Source organism: Chaetura pelagica, unplaced genomic scaffold (assembly GCF_000747805.2).
Source record: "Chaetura pelagica isolate M959 unplaced genomic scaffold, ChaPel_1.0 scaffold109, whole genome shotgun sequence".
Classification (NCBI taxonomy): Eukaryota; Metazoa; Chordata; class Aves; order Apodiformes; family Apodidae; genus Chaetura; species Chaetura pelagica.
The window spans coordinates 4,419,087-4,446,373 of NW_009970725.1; the positions used below are offsets into that span (position 1 = coordinate 4,419,087).

General features: G+C 38.6%; 1 protein-coding gene across 1 annotated transcript in view; it reads right to left on the minus strand.

The window, feature by feature from the left end:
* ASXL3 (additional sex combs like transcriptional regulator 3) overlaps positions 1-27,287 on the minus strand; it is a 102,441-nt gene that overhangs the window by 9,664 nt on the left and 65,490 nt on the right. Inside the window, exons 9-10 of the mRNA XM_010006824.1 lie at positions 3,939-4,035; positions 3,355-3,460 (exon numbers count right to left, since the gene is read on the minus strand). Of these exons, the coding sequence (XP_010005126.1) occupies positions 3,355-3,460; positions 3,939-4,035 (203 nt within the window). The remainder of the gene's footprint in view (positions 1-3,354; positions 3,461-3,938; positions 4,036-27,287) is intronic.

The following is a 27,287-nucleotide window of genomic DNA, read 5'->3' on the forward strand; positions in this document are numbered from 1 at the left end:
AAATACACACATTCTAGTAACACAGTGAAGAGGAAAAAGTGTAAGAAAAGTAAGATAATGAAGAAAAAATGCCAGTAGAGCACGTACAGAGTCTTAGTAATTTCTTTGCAGTATAGAAAGTACTACTATTTTGAAGAAACTACTGCAGTGAAGAAAAAAGCTTTCAAAAGGAGAAGGCTCAAGATCACCATCCTTAAGGCAACCTCAGATTACAAGACGAACAGCTGATGTGTCTTCTTCCTTAGAGAAAAGGACACCAGAAGTTTGCAAAACAGCACAAAAATAGGAGCACAGCAGTAAATGGCCATCAATGAAAGTGCTAAGGACAGGATTCAACTGATAAAGTGAATGCAGTCATGAAATAAAAAAACAGCTACTCAAGGATGTATGGATGCTGATATTTCAGTGCTGTGATAAGTCGCAGCAGGGGGGAAAAAAAAAAAAGACTAAATTACTAAATCAGCAATAAATTTAGGAGGTCTACCCAAAATTAAAACTTTGATTTAGTGAGCTGGCAGCACTGTTATGACATGTAACTCCCTCAAGAGTGGGAAAAGAAATAATATATTGAGGATTCAACTGATAAAGTGAATGCAGTCATGAAATAAAAAAAACAGCTACTCAAGGATGTATGGATGCTGATATTTCAGTGCTGTGATAAGTCGCAGCAGGGGGGAAAAAAAAAAAAGACTAAATTACTAAATCAGCAATAAATTTAGGAGGTCTACCCAAAATTAAAACTTTGATTTAGTGAGCTGGCAGCACTGTTATGACATGTAACTCCCTCAAGAGTGGGAAAAGAAATAATATATTGAGACAATATAGCATAACCCTTGCAATCCTGAGGCAACAAGCAAGAAGAACATAGATTTCTGGCAACATGCATCAGCTTATCCTAGATAAATGACTGCAGAATTAACTTTTTGTTTTTTAAAGACAGTCAGAGAGAGGAAAAATGAATAACCCCGAGGAAGTGGAAAGAGAATATAAACAGATTGAAGTAAATTACAGCTGACAGTCTCACGATAAACAGTCTGGGTACAGATAAGAGCAAACACAAGAAACATAACGTGCAGAGTTAACATGGAAGAAGCACTCTCTGAATGGCATAATCTGCAGAGTGTGTAAAAATGTTTACAAAGTTTCTGCATCTATTAATGGTCCTTCTCTAAATATAAGGTGAAATTTTAGTTTATTTATGGAATATTAAAAGATCAAACTAGCTGAGGTCAGAGCAATAATACCATTGACTGTAAAGTGAGCAAGTTAGACTGCAAGAGACACCTATTTTGCAGACAGTACATGTGAGAAACAGCTCAGGAAGGCTTCAGAATTTGCTACTTCAGATGAATCAGCATAGCTGAAAAGAGACAAATCCAAATCATACTCAAATCAAGTTTAAAAACCAAGGTGAAAAAAGGTGAGAGAACTTACACAAGGTGGAAACTATAGCAAAAGCTAACATTCAGTTGGAAAATACTGAGAAAAAGTACTTTGATCTGGCCTAGCAGCATAGCAGAATCTGCCTACATAACAGCCAGGAAGAAGAATGTAAGTGAAACAACACAGGCTGGGGAAAGGGCAGGAGGGACCAGATTCAATACTGTAGTCAAAATGGAAATTATATGCAATGTGACATTTTGTATAACAATGTTGATGTCAGGAACCTATCAACCCAGATGACACATATCATTGCAGACCAAATAATTATCTGCCAACCATTATAGTGTCCAGCATTCAGCCAGCACAGCAGGACTGCTGGCTCTGTAAAATTTTAAGTGTAATTCTCTGTGCATGTGACACTCATTTGTGACTGAGGAACAGGCTTCAGCTAGAGCGAGGTGCTCACGCTTTGCTGGTACAAAACTTCTACTGCTTGCAGAAGGCCCTATGGCAATACCTTACATGGCCCTTTCCTGTAACTGACTCTTCTTTTGACATGTATAATGAAGAGCTAATATGTTCCTTATCTAAAAACCTAATTGATATTTTTTTTTATACTGCAAGGGATCAACACATGGACTATGCTGAGGTCTCAAAGCTGTTAAGTAAGACATTAAGCACTTAACAATAAGAAAGTCTGCCACACTAAGACCCTATATACCTTTTATATGTAAAGCACAGAAATAGTATTCACACTGGGAGAAAGGACCTAACAAGGATGAGCAAAATAAAATATTAAATAGGATCTGTCCATTTGCTGCTGTCTTCACTATATTTCCCTGTGGTCCAAGGCAGTGGATTTTGAGAAGTAGCAATACTACTGCAGAAATCCTTTAGGTAATGCCTTGATCTTTACATTAATCACTTATATGAAGTGTTCCCCATGCCCTGTATTTCCTCAGTAAAAAACATCTACCGACAAAACTAAGACATCTCATGTGGTGACAGTTCCCATGGCAAATTTTTATCTGCTGATTATTATGCATAAATTCCATTAAAAAATACCTGAAAATAATATTTTTTTTAAAAGCACTAACTTTTAAAGAATTAGTTTATACTTTATAGTAACTAATGCTTTCAATACTTTATATTTTTAAAAACAAAGATGCAATTTACAAAGATGTAAAGGATTACATTTTTTAAGCAATTTTTAAAGGAAGGCTCATGAATTTTAAAAATATGTGAATCTCCTTAAATTTTGATTTTTAAGAAAACTGAATATAAGAACCGAATCTTCAGCTGCTGCACATTGCCATCTCTGTATCATCACCAATAAAACTATGCTGACTTGCCCCAGTTGTGCACCTGGAGTGGTATTATCTAATAAATTCTAGCTAGTTAAAGGGAATTTATATCTTCTTTGCAGTTTGCTTCTAAAATCAGACTAGTAATTGTCACTTTCTTTTGTCTCTAGCCAATATTTCTTCTATGTCATATATTCTACTCCAGCAAAAGGCCAACTCAGTCCAACAATAAAAAACTACTTGAATTTAGAAACTCTGCAACTAGCTTAGAAAAAAATGAAATAAAAACACACTACAGAAATATTTTTACTGGTCTTCTAGTCTGTAGAAGCTGTATTTATATTCTGCAAGAGGAGTGAATTGCCCTAATGCTATCTTTTAAAAGGTAATTAGAAAATACTCACATGCTTGAGCCTTGTGTCTTAAGCTTTTCTAGGAATGAATTTTTCTGGATGAGTTATGAACCTTTTAAAAGGCAATTGCAATTCAAGTGCAGACACACCACTGCAATTCTCCCCAGAACTTCTTATACTGGAGAATTACTGCCTTTGATAACTGCTTTATTAACTTTTACAGCATATGATCGTGATATGTGAAGCAGGGAATTATATTTTTATTTCCTCCTAAAATAAAATAAAAAATTGCTTTTATTTGCTTCAATACTTACTTTTCACCATAAAACCTTTCAAAGAATTTTTCTTTCCAAGGTTCTGTTTTCTTTTCCTTTTCAATCTCTTGTCTGATGCGCAACTGCATTTCTGGTGTAAATTCTCCTAAAAAACAAATACTAACATATTGAATAAAAGTTGTCAAGTATTAGCTTAATATGGGAAATTATAAATTACAGATACAAAGATGACATACAGTGATTTCTGTTACAGTCATCCAAGGATTCCAAATGAAAATACTGGAAACCAGAAGTGCGTGTGACACAGAGAGATTTTATTTACCACATAACATCACTATTTCAAAAGTATATTGGTAGGATTTAGTTGCATGCATTTATATTTACAAGGCTGGGTGTACTGAAAAAGCTTGTGGTGTGGTTTTTTGTTTTTCAACTGTCAAAATAAGCTGCCACAGCAAGCTGTAAAAATGTACACCAAATTCAAAATGGAATCAGCAATTTTTCTTCTGCTGAATTACTGGTGTGTTACACTACATTCTAAAAGTATTTATCGAATGCAGAAACAGAGACATTCTTCATAAAAACAATTAACCTTCAGTAAATCTGAGAACAAGCAGAGTTACCTTCTGCCAATCGCTGCTTCCACCCCTGCGCTGCGTACGCGAAGAACTCATTATTCAGAGCAGAACTACTGAGGCGCAAAACTCCATCACTTCCCATCTAGAAAATAAACCGATGGTGGCAGAAGATAGTGTCAGAAATAGTGCCAGCTGAGATCACGTAGAAACAGAGTTCCAATTAAGGGAACAGAGATAGGGAGTGGGAATAACAAAGACAATTACCTACTATTACTAAACCAGCACTTTCATTATAGCTGTTACCGTAAAATGCAAGTGGGCTAATCCAGCATCAGTGTGCTCTCCTCAGTCTCCAGCATTACTGACAACTCAGTTTACAACTGATTGATGTGTTTTAATCACAGCCTTCTATCTTGTCCCTATGTCTAGTGCTAGTGTACACAATCAAAAATCAAGATCATTATGGTACTTGTGCATCTGCCTGGAATTAAATGTAACGAAGACAGTGTCTTTGCTGATTTTAAATAAGCCTAATAGTCATGTTAGCTAACATGCTGTACTGGCAGAACAGGGGATGACAGGTAACCTTAACAAAATAACTGGTGTAAACTCAGCTTTTAAAACTAAAACTAGTTATACATATATTTTATAGGCATTGACAATGAAAACTGTGGAAGAACATTATAATTATTTTTATTTTCTACATCTGTCAAGAATTAATTGATAAAACACTATTAAAGGCTTAATCACAGTATTTTCTACAATAATTTTTTAAAGAAATCCAACAACTACGCTTTCTTTTTTCCTAATAAAGCTTAATGCTTATTGTCAGGTTGTCTGAGGCTATGTCTGATTATTGAAGGACTTCTAGTAACTAGAAAAAGTAATTACATAAAACAAATTAGCACTGGGTATCACCTCTAGCATAATAAATGAACACAATAAAAACAAACTAGCAAATGAATAGAAAGAGGAAACAGCAGAAGACGTAACATTGCTAGAACAAACAGTCTTAGTATTTTACATATTTAAGGTAACTAAGAGATAAATGTTTGACAACACCATTTGTGATCTAGCAGTAAAATCCATCACATTTTCCAGAATATTAACATATGTTTTAGCTATGTAATATCCCCTAATTCTCAGTGCTTGTTCTGAATTGGAACCAGAAAGAAGCAGATGTGTCAGAAACATTAAATGATATTTAGTTGTATCTCCCTTGCTGAGCTCTGTATTTCACTGACAATAGTGGCTCTACTTTCAAAACAGTCTTTGCTACTTTAATCATTCTCTAGGTGACATCCTGTCCCACAGTAATCTCAAGGGAGTAAGCCAGAAAGATGGAAAGTAGTAAAAAGAGAGATAGATTGATAAGCATGAACTTTGTACAATAGGCAATGCTAAAGGCATTTGGTTAAAGCAAGAAAACAGCAGACAGTAGCAGGGTCCCTCAGCAGGATATGAACCTATGGCACTGCTGCCTGGGATTTCTGGCTACGTGGCATTGTTTTACCAACAAGTCAGGATTTGCATTCAAGTAGGGTGGAAATAGAAGGCTTCCAGGCATCTCATGATGTGGGTTGGGGAACACATGCGTATTAATTACAGATAAGCTATGACTAATTGGAAATAAACAGTGAAATATGCTGGAGAATCAGCAAGAAAACAAAATTAGCGAGACAAGAGAAGGACCATAAACAACATATACTTATTGTATACATCAAAATGGTATGACACATTATTTTATTTCACTTTTCACATGATGCACAAATTAACTTTTCAAGAAGTATTTAATTCCAGAATTGATAAAGTGATATTTTTAGATACCAGTCCCTCTCACACCTGCAGAAACCAACCAGTGTATGGCTGAAAATAGCACTTAGACAAAATCCTGAAAAAGTAATGCAAGAAGTTACAAACAAAAGAATCACATGTTACTAAATAAACAATTATTGGTTACTCAAAGGCAAGTGCTGAAGTGACTTTTCAACATATAAGGAGATGAAATAGTAACACTCACTTCCATCAATTTAGGTTCTACTCCAAATAGATTAAAGATTTTATCCCTAAGCCTGACAGTGTTTTGCAGGAAAGAGTAATATGGCTAATATATTTTGGAAAAAAAAGTGCCAAGTTTTTGGGTGCACAGTTTCTTAGAAGGTATGAAAAAGAAAGTGCAAATCTGAAGCTAAATGCTAGTAAGAGGTTCAACCAAATTCAAATGTTAACTAGTCTACCTGAGATAAAAGCACAAGCTGGATCTCAAGAACAGAAAGCAAGTATCTGCAAGGCCACAGGCAAAGTTCATTAGTTCTTGTGGACAGGAAAAAAAGCCAAGCAGTAAGTAAAATGCGAAGTGGAAGTAAAATAGGGGGGAGGGACACAAAACTAGAAGAATAGCAAAAAGGGAGAATGAGAAGACTGCAGTGAGTTACCTAAGAAAAACAATAGTACAGGTCAACTAGCAGTGGAACAACAGTTCATTTATGGACTTCATTGGAAAACGTGCACTACACTAACACTACATTACCAACCTTAGTTACTAATTGTTGGAGCTTACAAGTACCAGGGAACTATGTTCATAAGATTGCAAATACAATGTTAAGATACTTAGGTTACAAAATCTATAAAGAGCAAACTCAAGAAGTCACTGCTGAGTTCATGATAGTCACTGCCTTTGCTGAATGGGCAGAGAAGGACCTCCCCTGAGACCTGTGGTTCATGGACCACAAAACTCATGGAAGATTTAAATAGCTGGAACAGCTAAATTCCAGACTTGGAAGGTCTAAGATGTCTTCCTCCTACAATATTAGCTAACCACCTTTACTGAAATCTTGTTTTATTACCACATCCAGAGAACACACTTCCACGTTAACTCAAAAAGTTGAAGTGGAAATGGAAAATCTTGAACCCAAATGGTATATTTCCCTCTCTATGCTCTGATGATAGAATCAGCATAATTAACCACTAGATGTAAATTAGAATTTCAAGAAACATCTCAATAAAGCAGTTTTTAAATACACTATTAATTTTTATGGTATCTAAAAGATGCTGTCCAACAGAGTGTGTCAATGATCTGGAACAACAAACATGTCTTAGAAAGTTTATGTTTTATTCTGTTAAGCTTCAGATTTCTGTTTTTCTGATCAAGCACAATGGTAGAATGATGTTTTCTAATTAATACTTCTGTGCAGAATTCACAATGGTTTTTAAAAGTTCTTTTTACTGAAAGCAAACAAAAACATCCACCCAACCTCAAAACATATCTGCTAAAACTGAACATCTGTTTGCACTACAAAGCCGATGTCAAACACGTATCAAAGCAACAGTAATCTTTCCAAGAACAACTACTTCAATTATTTTCCAAGTTCCACTGAAATTATCTTCTAACAAGGCAGGAATTATTTTTGTAGCTCAACCTGAAGATGTACACTGATGGCTTATTAGGAATACAGCAATTACTGCATAGATGTATACTGCTAAGTTTTCTGGCTAGAATGTTTGAAGACAATTTCTCTCTCAAATTATTCAAACTTATCCTAATGTATTTATATAACTTCTAATGATCTAATATTTAGGTCCTGTGTAGTAAAACATTTTTTACATTAAAGCTTATGTGTAAACATCTCACCATTTTACCATAACACCCCAAAATACAAATAAAATTAAAAAAATCAGAGAGAGGAGTGAAGATTCATCCAGTGTTTAGTATCACTCAAGCAATAATACACTTTCTACAAACTGCTACTAACCCTCATTAGTGCTTTTATATTTTTTCTTGGGCAAAGTACAGTCCTATAATTCAGACCTTCCCAAAGGCATGTGAAAGGAATTATGAGTAAAAGATAGAAGGTATGATAAAATACACCATGACACTTTCATATTAAAGCCTCCAACATATTGAAAATGAAAAATTTAGCAGCAGTTATATCACACACAGGAAATACTTTGTTTTATTTATGTATGTGGAGAGACACCACTGACATTTTATAACATGGAACAAATATGATTCTCCAGTACTGGGGACCAGCATCAAGCTGACCTGTGATGTCTGTACTGTGCAAATAAAGCATCTGAAGGTGCGGCACCTTAGTGACTGACTTTCTAAAGGCAAAGACTTCAGAGAGTTGGCTAGACAATATACCAGGCATAGCTCATTTTACTCCTGACGGTCATAGAGCAAAAGTTCATAGGTGACAGAGAAGACCAGTATCTGTATTTCCTCCCGCAAATCTCTAATACTAAGGGGAACTCTCTCCAATAAACAGAACTGTTTGTGTTCCAGTATACAGAAACAAACACTCAGTTTAGGTACTCTGCATCATCACTCTGGAAGAACTCCTGTTTCCACTAACAGTAAAGGATGCATGAAGAATATTAGGCTCCTTAATTAGGGCCTCTATATTTGCTATCTAAGCTAGTCCGCATGAAACACCTGCTCACAACCCGAATTCAAAGAGAACATCAATAGTTATGTTGTGTATCAGATGCTCTCTAGCTCCGCAAAATCCCTGATTTTTGCTATCAAATATAGTAAAAAGTGAGTGTAAGCTTTAGAAGAGATTGAAACAACACAATGCATGTCTCAACATGCATAACTTTCTACCAATTTGACATCCTCTGAATGCAAACGACTGTAAAAAGGGTGAGTACTTTGGAGCACACACCTTGGTGACTAATTTTATGCTTTTCTTACACATCATTATATTGGGTAGGCCAATCACATCCAAATTCATGTTTGTTGATCCTATAAATTTCCTCTGCTTCCTACTGGTGACCACAAAGTCAGATGCATTAATTGTTTCTTCCTGCCACAGTGTCTGTCAGCACGAAACAGATCTCAGTGCTTACGACCAAGCTTGGTGGTTCATATTGTAACAGGATGAATTGCCTTCTCTTTAAAGTCCCTATGTTTTAAAATGGGCTAGCTACTCAGACTACTTTAGCCACCCAAATACATCTGTAAGCAGTAACTATTTATGGTTACCAACTATCTTAATAGCAAATATTGATCTTAGGCCTGAGACTTTACTGCTTGTGAAGCAGTATATGTAATGGAAGATAAAAAGTGTAAAAGTAAGTTCGGCCCAATTGTGCCTGTTTTGGCTGGGAAACAGTTAATTTTCTCCATAGGAGGTAGTATGTTTTGGATTTGTGGTGAAAACAGTATTGGTAATTCAGGGATGTTCTCATTACTGCTGAGCAGAGCTCACACAGTGTCAAAGCCCTTTCTGCTTCTCACCTCACCCCACCAGCAAGCAGGCTGGGGGTGCATAAGGGGCTGGAAGGGGACACAGCTGGGACAGCTGACCCCAACTGACCAAAGGGACATTCCATGCCATATGATGTCATGCTCAGCATATAAAGCTGGGGAAGAAGTAAGTAGGACGGACCTCTGGAGTGGTGGCATTTGTCTTTCCAAATCACTGTTACCTGTGATGGAGCCCTGCTCCCCTGGAGATAGCTGAACTCCTGCCTGCTCTTGGGAAGTGGTGAATGAATTCCTTGTTTTGCTTTGCTTGTGTCTGTGGCTTTTGCTTTACATACTAAACTGCCTTTACCTCAACCCATGAGTTTTCTCACTTTAACCCTTCCACTAATTCTCTCCTCCATTCCACCAGGGAGCAGTGATCTAACAGCTGTGTGGTGCTGACTTCTATAGTGTTACTGTAAAAGGCACACAAGCTTAGACCTTACAGCATTATACAAACATCACTTAAAAAGTAATGGAGGGTGGTGGCATTTTTGGCTGAAATTCAGTTTAAGATTAAAACAACTAATGTAAATGTCTAGATGTGGCCTAGGCTTCCAGTCTCCTATTACAATCAACAGAGGTCTAGCTGATGCAGTCAGTGGAGCCTAGAGGACTATTCAGCTGACCAGTAAGTTGGCATCTACTTTACAGTGAGTCAAATAGCTCTTCAGGCTCTTTGTTCATGTATTGACTTCATCTGCATCATCTGTTATGGGAGTTTAGACACTTGCAGACACACTAATTTACATGTCTTCATTTGGAAGTGAATCAATACCAACCTCCTCTGTGCCAAACTGCTAAGAAACTGGATACCAGAAAGCTACAAAGAGGTAGTACACTGCAAGAACAGAAAGGTGTAACAAGAAGAGCACTCACCAAATGAATTCCTGCTAATGCTAATAAAGCTCAATATAAAACACAAGGCAATGCCATTTTTAAAGGCCATCTACCTTGTAATAAACTACTGAAAACTTAAAAAACCCCTGCTCCCTTTGCCACGCAGAGTAGAATTACATACAAGCACTGTGGATACATTTGTTCTTTAATGTGAAGGTGGTGGATCACTGAAACAGGTTGCTTAGTGAGGTGTTGGAGACCCTGTCCCTGGAGACATTCAAGATGAGAGGTTTGATGGGGCTCTGAGCAAACTGTTATAGTTGGAGATGTCCCTGCTTGCTGTAGGGGTGTTGGAGTAGATGACCTTTAGAGGTCCTTTCCAACTGAAGGCATCCTCTGATTATTGCTAATTTATTAAACCTATTCTAGTATTGGTGGTTTTTTTTCATTCCAATTTAAAATCTCTCTTCCTTATTCCCCTCTTTATCTTACCCCGGGAGGGTAGTGGGGGAATAACAGAGAACATATGTTATTGTTATCACCTGGTCATCAGCTAAAACTGTGACACTCATAAATGCAGAATTAGTTGGGAGAATCCACAAGAACTTGATGCTAGTGAAAAAGGAGTTAAAGAAATCTCATCGTTTTTAAAATAAACAATACTGAACACATGGAGTGCAAAGCCTCCTGCAAAGGAATAATGGGGATTATACAATGAGACCACATTGTCTTAGTTAGGATCTCACTGTTGATCTCACAGCATGAAGGGAATGAAAATGAGGTCAACTTACTAAGCAAGAATACCAGCAGAACATGGCATAATGGGCCAATATTAAACACAGTTGGCAAGGGACACATCAAACTTCAAAAGAAATAATGCTCTAAGTGCATTAGGTGCAAGATGATGAAAGAAGTCCAGTATGCAACACAGGAGAAAAACTAGAGGGATACAGAGACAAAGCTAATGTTGATACTGTCCTTTTTTTTTAATCCGTCTTCAGCACAAATCTGCTGCATTGAGGTGCTTAATGCAATTTATAACAGCAACAAAAGGCAAAAGGGTAAGATCTCACCTTTGATTGTACAAGAAGGAGCCAAAGAAATAATAGATTCAAATAATCTATTAAGTGCCCAGTTATGAATTTATTTCAGAACTGTTAAAGGCTGGATTTCAGAGCAGTGAAAAGGAAAACTGCAGAACTATACATGGTAGCTAAAGGTATACAGCATATATGTCTAAAGAAGGGGATAAGCACTGCTAAGGACTCACAGACTAAGCCAGCTTCAGAAGAACTCTGTAGTCTACACACAGCCAGTTATTTTTTGAGATGCCCTGGGGTGTCCTAAAGATATTAATATAAACACATTCTGGGGACATACAACCCAGATCCTACAGGGGACTTACAACCTTTTGAGGAAGTTGGGTACTAGACTACGTACCAGAATGCATCTCAGTTGACACAAGAAGCCTATGTTTAAATATCTTTTGTGCTCTCCCTGTCTTGAAGCTCCTGAGAATATATGTGTTCTTGTTTGGTGGGTTTTTTGGTAGCGGGGGAAGGGCACCAGGATTGGCTCCCGTAAGAAGCTGAGAAGCTCCCCCTGCTCCAAAACCCAGCCAAGGAGCCATTAGAGGGACAATAGATGCACCTCAGCGATTAACATAGGAAAGAACAGCTATAACACCTGAGCAGAGAGGCACCTGGGGGAAGAAGAGCTGTGCTGGGGAAGGAGAGTGGTGCCAGTGGTTGGTGAGGAAGAAGGGAAAGAAGGTGCCCAAGCACAAGTTTCCCGGTAACCCATGGCGAGATGGCAGCTGTCCCCCTGCACTCATGCCTGAAGGCACCAGGAGGGGTGAACTTGGCCACTGGACTTGGATTTTGTGGCCAGAGGATTTGCTGCCTGTGGACTCTGGTTGCCCAGCTTTGGAAAACGCCGGTGCAAGGGGAATTTGTTCCCAAAGGAGCCTGTGACTCTGTGGGAAGCCCAGGCTGGAGCAGCTCTGGACCTTGTGGGAAGGACTCATGAAAGAGAAGTTAGTGGAGGACTCTCTCTCATGGGAGGGACCCCATGGGGAAGCAGGGAAGGACTGTAAGGAATCCTTCTTCGTGAGGAAGGAGCAGCAGGAACCACCAGCCTGTGAACTGACTCTAAACCCCATCCCCTGTCCCCCTGTGCTGCTGGAGGGAAGGAGGGAGAGAAACCGGGAACAAAGGGATTAGGCCCAGGAAGAAGGGAGGGGTGGGGTAACATATGCAAGAACTGCTCTCTGTGTTTTCTGTGTCCTGTGTGTGTTTGATTAGTGTGAAATTAAATCACTATTTTTTCCCCAAGTTGAGTCAGTTTCGCCTGGGACCTTAATCAGTGAAGAACTCTCCTTGTCCTTTGTCTCAACCCATGAACTTTGTCTTCCTCATCCCAGAGTGTGTGTATGTGGAGTTGAGTTAGAGGCCATGTGGCTGTTCCTTTTGTTGTCGTGTTGGGCCCAGACCACGACAATGTGCAATGATTAAAGCAGAAGATGTCACACTATACACAACTGCCTGGAAGTTAACACTGAGTTGAGCAACAGCCAACATGGATTCGTAAAGAATAGATCACGTCAAGTCAGCCTGTTTTCTTTCTGACAGCATAAAAGGCCTTGTAACAGAAGAGAAAGAGCACAAGTTTTATATCTTAACAATGCTGTGTCATATGACATTTTATTAAGCAAAGCTAGGATATATAAATTGTAATTGGGTGGCAGAACTCTTTGATTAGGTAACTTGTTCATTGATTATCAACTGGAAGGCTGTATTTCAGAGGCATGATAAAAACAAGGAAGGAGTTTGCAAATAACCTCAGAGAGGGACAGAGTACACTGAAATCTACAGCTGAAACCGAATTATCTGGATGGATTTCAGTTACTTTGGAAACAACAGGGGTAAGTATAGCATTGCAATACTGGCAAGTGCAAAGTTTCAGACTCTTGTAGTAATACATAAAAAGAGAAATAAAAAATGAAGAAACTAAGTGGATATGCGATGCTTCTAGATAAGTAGTTGTGGTCTATGAACACACAGGCTGATCACAAAATGAATATATGTCAATCTTGTTACTAAATTGCAAAGGTGAGCACAACACCCGAAGTTATAAATGGGAGCACTGTGTAGAAACACAGAAGTCACTTCTGCTCTCCTTGGTGTTACTTAGCACTTGAGCTGGAGTAATACGTCCAATTTTAATTGTTGCAACTCAGAACTGGTATAAAGACAAAAGGAGAGAAATGAGGCTGAGCATAGATTTTCAGTCCTAGATCTACAAAAAGTGCATTAGTAAGTGCTGCTTCTCAAAAGAAAGAAACAAGGAGATGCAGAATGGTCACTACCATCAGGTTTGAGGGCTATTGCAAAATGAGCACAGTAATCTCCATGCTCGCCATGTAGATGCAGAACTGAACAAAGAATAACAGAATTGCAGCAAGAGAGTGTGGGGAACAGTTTCAGATTAGACAGAGAAGAGGAAATGTTCTAACAGTGAAAACAATCACTGAACTTACTTGGAGAAGCTGTGAATTCTCCCATCACTGAACAGCCAGAAAACCTTTTAGACAGTATCTACCAAGAAAAACAGACACTGTTGATTCTGCCTTAGTGTAGAGAAGACTAGATAGATTGTCCTTTCTTTGTGTATTTTCCATGTCAAGATATAAAACATGCTAAAGCAGTTTTTAAATGAATTTGTAACAGAGTTTCAACATTTACTAAGCTAAAGGATAGTTATATTGCCATCTATTACACCACCATTAAAAAGAAAACTTTAAAGGGGCTGTTGCATGCATTTCTTCTCTGACCAACTGCCAACCTCCTTTTTTTAAATGCAAGGTGCTAAAGTCAGTCCTGGCCTCTAACCTCAGAATGCCCTTCCAATAGAGTGCTCTATGTGCTCTAGTGTAACTGACCACAGCTCATGATTCATATCTGAAACAACTGTTTATTTGGAGTGAATGACTTTCGTAAACACTGTGATTTCTAAGCTAATGGCTCAGTTTTTCCTGCATGTGTTTTGAACCTTAGATTGCAATTAGTTCCAAACAATCTTAAATGGATGTCATAGAATGGAGCATTGCACTGTCCTCAGGTTCTGCTTGTATTGCAGACACTCAGTTTTCTTTCTCAAGTGCAAATATGTGGTATGAGCCATCACAATTATGCTTCATGATGGCTGGAAGGAGCCTTACTCACTCATCATCAACTCCTTTGCTAGCAGTTGATAGCTTGAGGCATTATCTGGCTTGTATCAGAAATTGTGTGGCCAGCAGCAGTAGAGAAGTGATCATCTCCCTGTACTGGGCACCAGTGGGGCTGCACCTCAAGTACTGTGTTCAGTTTTGGGCACCTCAATACAGAAGAGACATTTTGGTGCTGGAGCAGGTCCAAAGAAGGGCAACAAAGCTGGTGAAGGGTCTGAAAAACAAACCCAACAAGGAGCAGCCCAGAGAACTGGGGATGTTTAGTCTGAAGAGGAGGAGGCTGAAGGGAGGCCTTATTGCTCTCTACAGCTACCTGAAAGGAGGTTGTAGCCAGGTGAGGGTCAGTCTCTTCTCACTAGTAACTAGTGATAACACAAGAGGAAATGGCTTCAAGTTATGCCAGGGGAGGTTTAGGCTGGATGTCAGGAAAAACTTCTTTACAGAGAGGGTTATTAAGCCCTGGAACAGGATGCCCAGGGAAGTGTTTGAATCATCATCCCTGAATGTGTTAAAAAAAATCATGCAGATACGGTGCTTAGGGACAAGGTTTAGCAGTGGGCTGGTAGGTTAGCAGTTAGGTAAAGGGTTGGTCTGGATGATCTTACAGGTCTTTCCCAACCTGAACGATGCTATGAAAAGACAAATTAGTTACTTTCTGTTCTTGAGGCTCGGTGTGGTATCCCTGTCAAACAGACTTCTCATTAGCCCAAGAACCAGATATTATCACTGGGAAATACAGAATGGCTGCAGAGTAGTGTTTTAAGGCCATACCAATGTTCTATAGAAAAAAATAAATGTTACCATCACAAATTGGACCAGGCACTAAAAAGGGGAACAGACCTTATTATTGTATGTGCTCTTGTCAGTCTCTAGACTGTTTAATTTCTGACTGACACATTCTTCAGACACTCTAACAAGATCTTCTTGCACTTATATAAGCCTGAATTCTACATAATAAAGCAAAACAATGATTCTCCTGTTCATTACTCTGGCTAATGACCTGGGAACCAATTATGTCAAGGAGTTCTCCACAGCTAGAGCTCTCCCTGTCAAGTAATATTTGGCAATTATAAAACTTAAATTTTATCCATCTGAAAAATAAATTTAAGTGAATTTGCATGTATTTCTAGCATGAAAATCATTGAGGGAGTTTCTCCATTTCCTACAGAATACTGCTGACTGTTCAAGTATGCCATTACCTAACTAAAAGTCATTTTTCCACTTATACAACTACCATTCAAAGAGATTGTGATAAATGGGACCAAACTAACAGGATGCTCTAAGACTTGGCAAGTCTATAATGGAGAATGAGTGTGAATGTGCTTGAGTAAGAAAAGGAAAAGCAGCTGCAGTTGTCACAAAACCCCCTCTAAGTTCTGTTAAACAATGGCTACCTTTCTCATGATAGTGTTTCTGCTACATAATTCAACATAAAGCAAAGGTACTATATTTTTCAGCAGTCAGTAAATAGGAGAGTGGTACCACAGGGTAACAGTATCAGGTTGAATTAACCTGTGATAATTGCAAGGAAGGGATCACAGATAAAGCTTATAAAAGATCCCATAAAAGCCAATTACGAGGAAAGCTGTCCAATAAAGCATTTCTATTTTTGTTTAGCTTAGCTGGCATAGGACTGAAAAAGGAGATTATTGTTTTCCATAAAAATTTCAGTCCATTTGATACATCTGCCAACAATCAGTGCTAACTTTTAGTATATAAAAGACTTCCATGGGTTAGTTGTCTATGTTATGAAATACAGCACTTGACTGTTACTAAAGTTGCTGGTCTTTCCATTTAATTTGGTCCTGGTAGATTAAAAAGCCCAAATCCGGGTATTTTTATTTCAATTTTTTTTATGGCTCATGTATATTTTGGTGCCCTTCTCTGGATTCTTCCCACAGCTTTTAAAGTGAACTGGCCATGCTTAATATTCAAGGTGATGACTTAGTATTACTTATTTAATGAAAGGGTATTTTCATTAAAGCAGATGTTTCCACTGATCTGTCCCTGATCATGACCATATAAAATCTCAGTTAGAAACTAGCAATGGAATAACCCACATTGTTATTTCCAGTGCAAAATGGTGTGTGCTTTCCTACACTAAAGCCCCACTGCCACCATTAAGCTTCAATTTCTAGCTTAAACTGCCTTATTACAGAACTTACAGTACTGGATTACCTCTGGACTTTTGGATAAACCTCACATGGCCAGAAAAAGGCAGAGCTCAAGAATCCACAGGAAGTACCTGTAGGTGTGACAGATAATTTGCATTTCCCTCAGAACTGGCAGGCAGTCACATTCTGAAGATCCAGAATCAGGAACTATATGGAGACAAACTAGCGGCACCATCCTGAAAGTCCTGAAAAGTAAGTTTTTGAGGGGCCCCAGCAGGAAAGCTGAGAACAGCAAAATAAAAACATCCTTAAAGGAAGCTACCACATAGTCAACAGAAAAATAAAACCAGTGGACTTCAATATATTATTATATTATTAGCTGCCCAGGTTTGATTCACGAAATTAAGAATTCTGTAAATTGGATGCTAGGGCAAAGTAGAGCCTTGCATATTATGTCAATGTAGGGGGAAAAAAAAGACAGGAACCTATCAACTTAAAGTACAAGCTTTTCATTAATCTGCAGAACCAGAAAGAACCATATTGAAAGCCTGTGCCTCTGTGGACAACTTCTTCCAGAGCTTACTCACTCTGGCTGAGGATTTATTTTTCTTGATAATAAAATCAGAATTTCCATTTTTCAGCTTCCATCACTTCTAATGCTATTACCATGTGCCTCCAAGAAGAGATCTGTCTTTCTACAACCTCCCAGTACCTAGCTGTAATCCACCCTTTAGAAGGGCTTCAAACACATATGTTGTTCCCCTTAAGGGCAACCATGACCCTTGTCTTTTCTGCCTGTCTCTTCTCAACTGAAGCAATTTTTTGTCAGTGCTTTTCATATACATAAAAAAAAGGAAAAGAAACATGCAGAGAAACACATAGTATAATGTTGGAGAGAAGCGGAAAAGGGAGGGTAATATAGAGTAAAGGAGTTGGTAATTACCAAGTGTAACATAAAATGTTGATTTCAGGTCTTCAGGACACAGATGGTAGGAATGTGGAAGAAGTAGTGCAGTTGGAAAGCTAAAGAACATTTAAAAAAACAGACAGGGCTTGCCAAAAAACACAGGGACAAAAGGATAGCAACTGTTTCTTTTCCTGAAGGAACACTTAGAGGCTCATCTAAAACACAAAAATACTCATGCCCACATTTACTAACAGGGCTATGATTTTGTGGAAAAAAACCCTATCCTTTCTTAAAACAGTTTCCATGTATTTAAAGACAACAATGGAAGACGTTCAGGGTTTAAAGCAGGTAAACAGGACTATAAGAAAATTGCTTCTGACAAGATGCAACTATCAGGACCTTTGTGCTGTTATGACCACAGAACAGTTACAGTAAAGCTGACAAGTGCACAAATAATAAGACAGACACATTGAACACAAAGGAACAGAGTAGACAGCAATACATGGGTCTGATTTAAGACCTACTCTCACTACAACAAACTCAACCATCCCAACTTCATGTTTTAGGCAGGTGACGTGGCAAGATACCAGCTTAAACTGTCTCTCACAGCAATTCTTTTGTAATACAACTCAAAGGCTCACGTTCACTCTGTATAATCTCTCTTCTATGGGTCTCACCTTTTCGCAGTAGAGTATAACTTGACCAAGAATATGGCTGAATTTTATTTAGTTCTGATTAAAAAGTTATCAATCTTTATAAGAAAAACTCTTGTCAACACCAGTTGATCATCAACATAACATGAGCAGTTTGTCCTTGAATACAAAATGAAAAAGGCAGACTCTAAAGACAGATGGTGAAAGTAATTCTAAATATTACTTGATCCTTTAAAAAATAACCAGACTAAACTTAGATGTAAAACATCAAAGGATGAAAGAGAAAATATCTACTACTATAAGAATAATTGCTTCAGTCAAGAGAAGAAAAGGAAGAAGAGGCTTTTAAAGAAGGAAACAAAGACCTTTTCCATCTTCACTAAAGTGGGAAATACGCCGAGTAAGACTGAAGAATTGCAAACATATGTTTTCAAAATGAAATGTGACTTGTTAATTTAGACCTTGTCTAAATCAAGAAGACAAGTAGGATAGCTATATTCATTCTGAGACACTGTAGTGTCAAAAAAGACAATAGAATCCAATCTGATTGAGTTTAGATGCAAAAAATTGAATGAAGAATTTAAGAACAATAAATCTGACAAAATGAAAAGATAAAGTATCTCTTAAAATGAAGGAAAAAAACAAGTAAAATATAAGGAAAACCAGAATATGTAGAAAAAAGTACCTTCTAAGTCCATTCAAGTTGCAGAAATTACAATTAAAATTTATTTTTCCATTACATCCATCATACAAGTACCAATCCGAAGAATGTCAGAACATGTGATAGTATTTATAAAGGTACTAGAAGAGGCACATGAGCCTAGAAATAAAAGGTAAAACAGAAAAATATATATAGACTGTGATCAAGGCAGGCATGTATGAAAGTAATTTTAAAGAAAGATGCTTGGAGACTTTGAGAAAGTAAAACATTATTAAATTATCCAACAATGCTTGTACGTTGGAGAAGGTGCAGAAAGAGAGGTTTAAACAGCCAGGGTCTATTAATCTAGTTTTTGATAAAAATATAAGACTTATGCCTTTGACCCCAATAATCAGAATGTGAGGGGATGTCACATATGAACATCTAAAATTAGTCAGTCATTTTTGATGAGTGTCATAAATGAAAACCCTGCATACAATTCCTTTTCTCTAGGCATTAGAAACATTCCCTTCCTATGCAAAAAAAAAAACAAAACACCCCAAAGAATGTGTGTCCTTAACACAAAGAGAGCAAGCTAAAGGAAAGCTGAGTTTAAATAATTCAAAGAATAGCAATATTCTCAAATAATTAGGAAAAGAACTCTCAACCACGTTTTCCTTTCCATTTAAGCAAAACAAATATACTGAAAACAGAGGGAGAAAGGGGGAGAAAGAGAGGAAAGAGAGAGGGAGGAAGAAGGTGGAAGAAAGGGTGAAGAGAGGGAGAGAAATTGAAGCAGAAGCCTAGATGGATCACTTCTGCTTTTTTTTTTTTTTTTTTTTTTTTTTTTCTGTACCTGCATCCAACATCTTTTTTTCAAGCCCTTGGCTATCTTCAGATACAGAATTGCAAGGAATGTTCTGGCCCTACACTGGCAACACTGGAGGCACTGCAGACCAACTCATATAATTTAATTATTAGTACTTTGCAGGAGTTGAAACACTGCACACTGCAGTAGTGCAATGCATCCCTAATAGCCACATAATTTCAAGCATGGCAGTCACTTGTGTCCATATGTTACCATTTTTGTCCACATATTCTGCATCCAACATCTTTTTTTCAAGCCCTTGGCTATCTTCAGATACAGAATTGCAAGGAATGTTCTGGCCCTACAGTGGCAACACTGGAGGCACTGCAGACCAACTCATATAATTTAATTATTAGTACTTTGCAGGAGTTGAAACACTGCACACTGCAGTAGTGCAATGCATCCCTAATAGCCACATAATTTCAAGCATGGCAGTCACTTGTGTCCATATGTTACCATTTTTGTCCACATATTATACTCTCCTAACACAGCTCCTAGCACAAAATCTTTTAAAAAGGCACTGGAAGGGAGGTGTTTTATCAATTTATCTTTTTAAAGTACTAATAATTCTGTCAAATGTAAATGGAACCGGTGTTGCATACAAGATCCTCTTTTTTTAAGCACTAACAGCTGTGCACTGTGCTTTATAAAACTTGTTTGGAGGGAAGGAGAGGGGAACAAAAGTTTCACTAGTCTGTATCATGCAAACAACCATAAGTGCAGGGCTTATCACACTGCAGAAGGAATTATGGAAAATTATGCTGCAGCTTTGGCTCTTGTATTTTCAGCTTTTAGCAGGCTCAGCACCATTGCTGTGTCCTATTAGATGTTTTAAGGGAGTTGAGCCTTGCTAGAGACATAAGCAATTGCAATAGTTCTACTAACACCTTGACAACATTTGTTTGTAAAAGCGAGGCATGTTTTAAGCATGACAAGAGCTTGTAGCCAGGGCTTTAGAAATGAAATGAGCTTACTCAACACGGATACAGCATGGTGGAAAACACTGATTCACACTTCTGAAATACAGTGACCAGGCCTGCAGAAAAACAAAAACCTGACACTTAATAAAAAATGTAAAGCTTCTTATTTACATATATCGAAGTCCTGACATTGAGGAGGACCTCTATGGATTACTGCAAACAAACAAGAATCAGTCAGAGCAGCCAGACTGCAATCCAACTGCAGTAAGCCTTACTGGACTGCCCTAGGGAACCTAAAAGAATATTCCTGTAGTTGAAGCCAACAGGGACTTTGAAATAAAGTCTTTCAGTCTTCAACTCATGTAAAGTGAAACTGATGTTTGTTATTAATACATGACTGTGAAATGTGCAGATACATCATCCCCACAGCTGCATTTGGTAAAAAAGGTATTAACTTGCAGCACAAGGACAGAGGGGCCAGCCGCAAGCAGTAACCTCTCTGAACACCCCTGGCTAGCTGAGCTCAGGAATCCGAGCCCCAGAACCTTATTGAAAAGCCAGCTGAAATGCTTTGGAATTTCTTCATCCATCTAGTCTATAATGCACCTACATTAAAAGATGTACCTAACAAAGATGTACAAATAAGGCATATTTTAACACCACCATGCTATCAGCATTAACCATTAAAACCGAAGAAAAAACGTCAGTTAAAGAGAGAAATGTGACACAAAATGACCTTCAATTACTAAACACACAGGGGTGCCAATTTAACAGCTTTTTAAATATGCTTAGGAGCAGAGGACATATGTTATATTTAACATTCTATTAACATTCTATTGCAAATGTTCTTGTTGGAACTAAGTGCCTTTGTCATCACCCTGAAACTATTTCAATGTAAAACTCAAACATTTAGAGGAACATAATAATAAATATTTGAAAGCTACTTATGATAGAGAATTGACAAGGATAGCTGAAATGCTCCACTATTAGCAGAAAAGGCAGCTAGTAACTTAACATAACCATTCAGCTACTACTATACAATAATTCCATGGAGAGAAATGTAAAATGAACCTGGGAGCAAATAGTACACACAGGACTAATTTCTGCAGTATGATGTCTTATAAAGAAAACACTGGACAAGTCCAGCAAATGGCAAATACAATCCTCAAGTTCTGATGAAGTTAAGAAAGCAAACAGGAAGATGGTTCCACTGCTACAAGGAATGAACTGTGAAAATAAAGCCTTGCTTACTCTCTTTTAATATAAAACTAATAAACTAAAAAAAATAATAAAGATACCTACTAATAGTATTTATTTTATTCTTTTGATTACAAAGAACAAAATAAATACTAAGTGTCAGAATGGCAGATTTCAAACCTCTCTCCTTGTCTTTTACAAGCACAAGACTTTTATTTATTATTCTTTACTTGCCCTCTACTACGGAACTCAAACTGATGTGCTTGAAAGTAGAAGTAATTTGTGCACATCAAACCAAAGTTACCTTTCTTTATCATTACTCAAATCATAGGAACAGATATTAAAGCTGATTCCTACCACATGAAAGCAGAGGTTTTGAAATGGAATTCTGCATATAGCGTCCCCAAAATTACTTCCAACTATTTTAAACAGAACAGAAAAAATCACTAACTGAGATCAACCTGTGCTGTTTTCCAGTGCAAGGTGAGAGGGAATCTATACAAGGTGGTATAATCAACTTGGAAGTGTCATCATCAAATAAATTGAGTAGGCCAAGACAGAACCACGGAACCTATGCTGACCCTAAAATGACAGGATGCTGTAATGTTATTACAGAACAACACTACTGGCACGGACCAGAGAGATGGCTATTATTTTGGGATTCACTGATTTAAAAATCGAAAGAAAGAGATTAAGATGTTTTGTGACAAATTTTAGAATCTTTTGACTCATACATCATGTTTTTCATTTTATTAGATTGGCTTACTCTAAACCTGAAATATTCACTACTGCACTTCTGCAATACTACATGGCTTAAGTATTTCCCTAAGAATATTTCAGTTTAGAATTTTGATTTTAAGTAATTACCTCAACTTTCTATAAACTGTAGATTGATTCAGAAAACAAAAGACTGCTAAATTTCTTTCATAAATCAAGTAAATCTAAGACAAGATATAATTTTTACTGCTTTAAATGCTCAGGTCTTGATAGATAAAATGGCACTGCAGCCTAAAACATGGGTCTGAGGAGGCTTTGAGGTCGTTTGTGTGTGTTTTTGCAGAAGGAAATTCCCAGCCTATGTGAAAGGACAGGGCAAACCACAAGAGGGCCAGAAGAACCCAATTTTGCCAGAAGAGAAAACACAGGACAGGGAGATAAATTCTCAAAGATCAGAAAGTTGTTAAGCATTTGCAGTGTCTGGAAAGACACATTTTTTCAAAGCATTCAGGAAAGAACATTTTGTTCAGCTCTCTAAGGATGTGTAAAATCACTAAAGCTTTCTGCTCCTATTCAGACGAGGCATCCCTTCTCTTCTCAGAACCTCACTACAAAGGGTGTATTTTCCTTCCTTTTGCCCATATTCTAGGTGATAATAGCAGGATTTGACTCCCCAGTAGCAGCAACAAGGAAAGCTGGTGTAGACAAGATATTGCCAGCTGCTATTCCTTTTCAACAGCCTGTCATACAGACCAGTTACTCATCCTTGCACAACACGTTTAATTAATATTTAAAGAGGAACTGATGCAGTATAGCAATCTAGATACAGAGAAACTTCCTGCTTTGAAGATGAGTATTTGCTGAGAGGTGGTCAGGAGGGCTTCTGTTACATGTAATTATCAGTTGATGCACTAATACTAGAAGCAGGTATTTCTTTGATGAAAATTCTGCTGTCCTTCAGCTACAGAATGTTCTAATTAGAGCTGAAAAGAAAAATACTTTGCTAGTTTCTATATTCACATGTATTTATTATTGTCAGCTGAGTCAGCTCAGTATCCCGGAGGATGACCCAACAGGCTTCTGTGTCAGCTCAGCTTTAAGGTTTCTGAGCCTTTGGGTTCATATAGATTAAGAAAGAGCTGAAAATATGGACATTCACATTTCAGCCATGAGTTTCCTAGCACTTAGTGATGCAACACTTTGGAGCAGTCTGCTAAATAGCCAAGTCAGGCTCATGGCTTGTCACAGTTTGGCTTAGGTCCGACACCAATGCTCTCGATCCACCCTCCCCCCAACCCAGGTAGGGAAGGAGAGAGAGAAAAAGAGAGAGACTTGGCTGGATTGAAAACTAAACTACACAGCTTTAATTAAAACACTAATGAATGATACAAGAAAATATATACAATTATATACAGATATATTCAGGTGTAGGCAAAAGCCTCTCGCCTCCCCCCAACCCAGCAACTCCCACAGCACTTCCCTGAACTGGGAAGAATCCCGAGGAATCTCGGAGCTGCTGCTGGAGAAAGCAGAGAGTTATGGGGGTCACGAGAGATCAAGCCTGAGGATCGACGGTGATGGATGAACAGAGTCCTCCCTGGACACCGGCCATGGACAGAAGAGAAGGGAAAGAAGAAAAAGGAAGGAAGTTGTCTTCTGTGATCTCTGACCTTCCTCTGAGCTTACGTAGATATATGGAATGGAATATCTCTGGCCAATTTTGCTGTCCGTCTAACTCAGCCTCCTACGGGGGGGTCACAGATCTCCCCATAGTGTCTGAGCTGGCAGAGTGCAGGTGCAGCCTTGAAGCCTCAGTAGTTAGAAAAAACATTCCACTGTCTTATCAGCCTAGCAGAACACACTGTTGCTAGTTACAAGAAAGCTTACTGAAGGAAAAAAAACATCAGTAAAAAGAAAAAATGGCTTTATACTGGCTCAAACCAGGACATGGCTTTTTCTTTAAACAATGTCCACATAGGTCACTCTGAATCTAGATGAAAGCAAATAAAATCCTTGATAAAATGTATCTACCACAACTGTCAACCTGCTTCAGATTTATAGGCATTTTAAATACAGAAAATTACACACAGCCTTCATTGCAACTGAAATAAAATTTAATATACAAGCTGAAATCAATTTCAAGTGTGAATAACTGATGATACAGTTTATCTTCTAAGGGAACAAAACCCAAACAGTGATGCTGCACTTCCACCTCGTCAAAAATCTAGCAAAGTTGCTATCAAATTCCTCCATTCAGATCTCCCTAAGGCTCTTTGTTCCAGGGGATCTCATAGCTCTTGTTCCATAAGGAGCTCCCATGACTCCCTGATAGCAACTGCAAAACTTGAAACCAGAAGAAAAATCAGAAAACACATTCCATGAACCTCCTGACTTGGCCTTGAACTATTTTGAACATATTAGGCTAACTAGGGTTGAGAAATAAGTAATTTATTTAAAATGAACAACTTGAACGCAAAGAAAAAGAAAACCTCAACTTCCTTAACTAATGGTTTCTAAAACTGCTTATCCAAACTGACACATGCATGATGAGTTTCAGCTCAGTACGACTGAAGGAGGAGGAATTATACCACCCAGAAAAATGGTGTTTATGACAGAAATGACAAAAGAGCATTCATCATAGGGTTTTCCTATGTGGAGCAGTTAATGCAGTCTAAATGAGACTGCACTTCATTAGTAATTTCTTCCACAGATCACTATATATACACAAATGCTGTAACTCTATTAGATTTTTATAGTGCCATTCATTACAGTACTTCACATACTGTAACCATACGACAACACAGCAACGCAGAGTTCTCTGGAGAAGACAGCAGCAGCCAACTGCACAGGAGCAGATAGGGAGGAAACACTTCAGAGCCAGAAGAGCAGGAGTAGGAATTTTCAGACAAAACAAGGAAAGGACAATATGAAACACCAAAACTGACCTCTCAGAGGTTGGCAGCTAACTCAAAGAATGGTCTTACACCATTTTTGCTTCTCTGATGCCTCATTTGATTTAGACTGTAGAAATAAAAGAGGAAGACTGAATACCCTTGTGTTGTCCAGTAGGAGCAAGACAACAGAGACTGGACACCAGAGACTCCCATGAAAGCTCCTTGGCTGGAATCCTCTCTCCTCTCACTTGATCCTTGAACACTACACTGGCATTTTCTACTCGCCACAGGAAGGAAAATACCAGTTCAATTGCTTTCCTCAGTTCATATCTGAGATGAAACTGTTAGGCATAGCCAAGGATGTAATCCGAGATATCAAGAAAAGGGATGCAATTATTTTTCTACTAAGGCCCCTCAAAGTGAAGATTTGGGCCTATTTCACTCCCCAGTCAAAGAGAATCCTCAAACTATCACACTTAAAGAACAAACATTTTCATTTTTCTTCCAGAGATGAATGGAGGCTCCTGCTTTCCAAACAGAATCATAGAACTATTCAGGTTGGAAAACACCCTTGGGATCACCGAGTCCAACCATCATCCCTACTCTACAAAGTTCTCCCCTAAACCATATCCATCAACACCACATCCAAACGACCCTTAAACACATCCAGGGATGGTGACTCAACCACCTCCCTGGGCAGACTATTCCAGTGTCTAACCACTTTTTGTCTAACTTTTTTTTGTCTAACCAATCTTTCTGTGAAAAAATGTTTTCCTAATGTCTAGTCTAAAACCACTCTGTTGCACCTTGAAGCCATTCCCTCTTGTTCTGTCACTGATTACCTGTGAAAAGAGACCAGCACCGACCTCTCTACAATGACCTTTCAGGTAGTTGTAGAGACTGATGAGGTCTCTCCTCAGCCTCCTCTTTCTCAAACTAAACATTCCCAGCTCCTTCAAGTGTCCTTCATAAGATTGATTCTCTAGGCCCTTCACCAGCTTCGTTACCCTCCTCTGTACTCGCTCCAGCACCTCGAGATCTCTCTTGAATTGAGGTGCCCAAAACCAGACCCAATACTCCAGGTGTGGCCTCAGCAGTGCTGAGGACAGGGGGACAATCACCTCTCTGCTTCTGCTGGTCACACTATTTCTAATACAAGCCAGGATGCCATTGGCTTTCTTGGCCCCCTGGGCACACTGCTGGCTCATATTCAGCTGCTTGTCAATTAGAACCCCCAGGTCCTTTTCTGCCAGACACTTTCCAGCCACACTTCCCCAAGCCTGCAGCTTTGCATGGGGTTGTTGTGGCCCAAGTGCAGGACCTGACACTTGGCCTTGTTGAAGCCCAGACCATTAACATTAGCCCACCAATCTAATCTATCCAAGTCTCTCCGCAGAGCCTCCCTATCGTCATGCAGATCAACACTCCTGCCCAGCCTGGTGTCATCTGCAAATGCACACTAAAATATGGTTTGCTACACAAACCAACAGAAAGCTGTGACAAGTGGAAGGATAACTGTAAATGTCTCATGACAAACTGCTTTTTTGTGACTAGTTTACTTGCAAAGTAAAAGTGTCCAGATATGTAATGTTGGGCCTTTCAAATAATACCTGCAATGTATGCATTATATCATAGAATCATAGAATCTTAGGGGCTGGAAGGGACCTTGAGAGATCATCTAGTCCAACCCCCCTGCCAGAGCAGGGTCACCTAGAGTACATCACACAGGAACTCATCCAGGTGGGTTTTGAATGTCTCCAGTGAAGGAGACTCCACAACCTCCCTGGGCAGTCTGTTCCAGTGCTCTGTCACTCTCACAGTAAAAAAATTTTTTCGGATATTCACCTTGAACTTCCTATGCTCCAATTTACACCCATTACCCCTTGTCCTATCACTGGTCATCACTGAGAAAAGCCTAACTCCGTCCCCCTGACACTCACCCCTTACATATTTGTAAACATTGATGAGGTCACCCCTCAGTCTCCTTTTCTCCAAGCTAAAGAGACCCAGCTCCCTCAGCCTTTCCTCATAAGGGAGATGTTCCACTCCCTTAATCATCTTCGTAGCTCTGCGCTGGACTCTTTCAAGCAGTTCCCTGTCCTTCTTGAACTGAGGGGCCCAGAACTGGACACAATACTCCAGATGTGGCCTCACCAATGCAG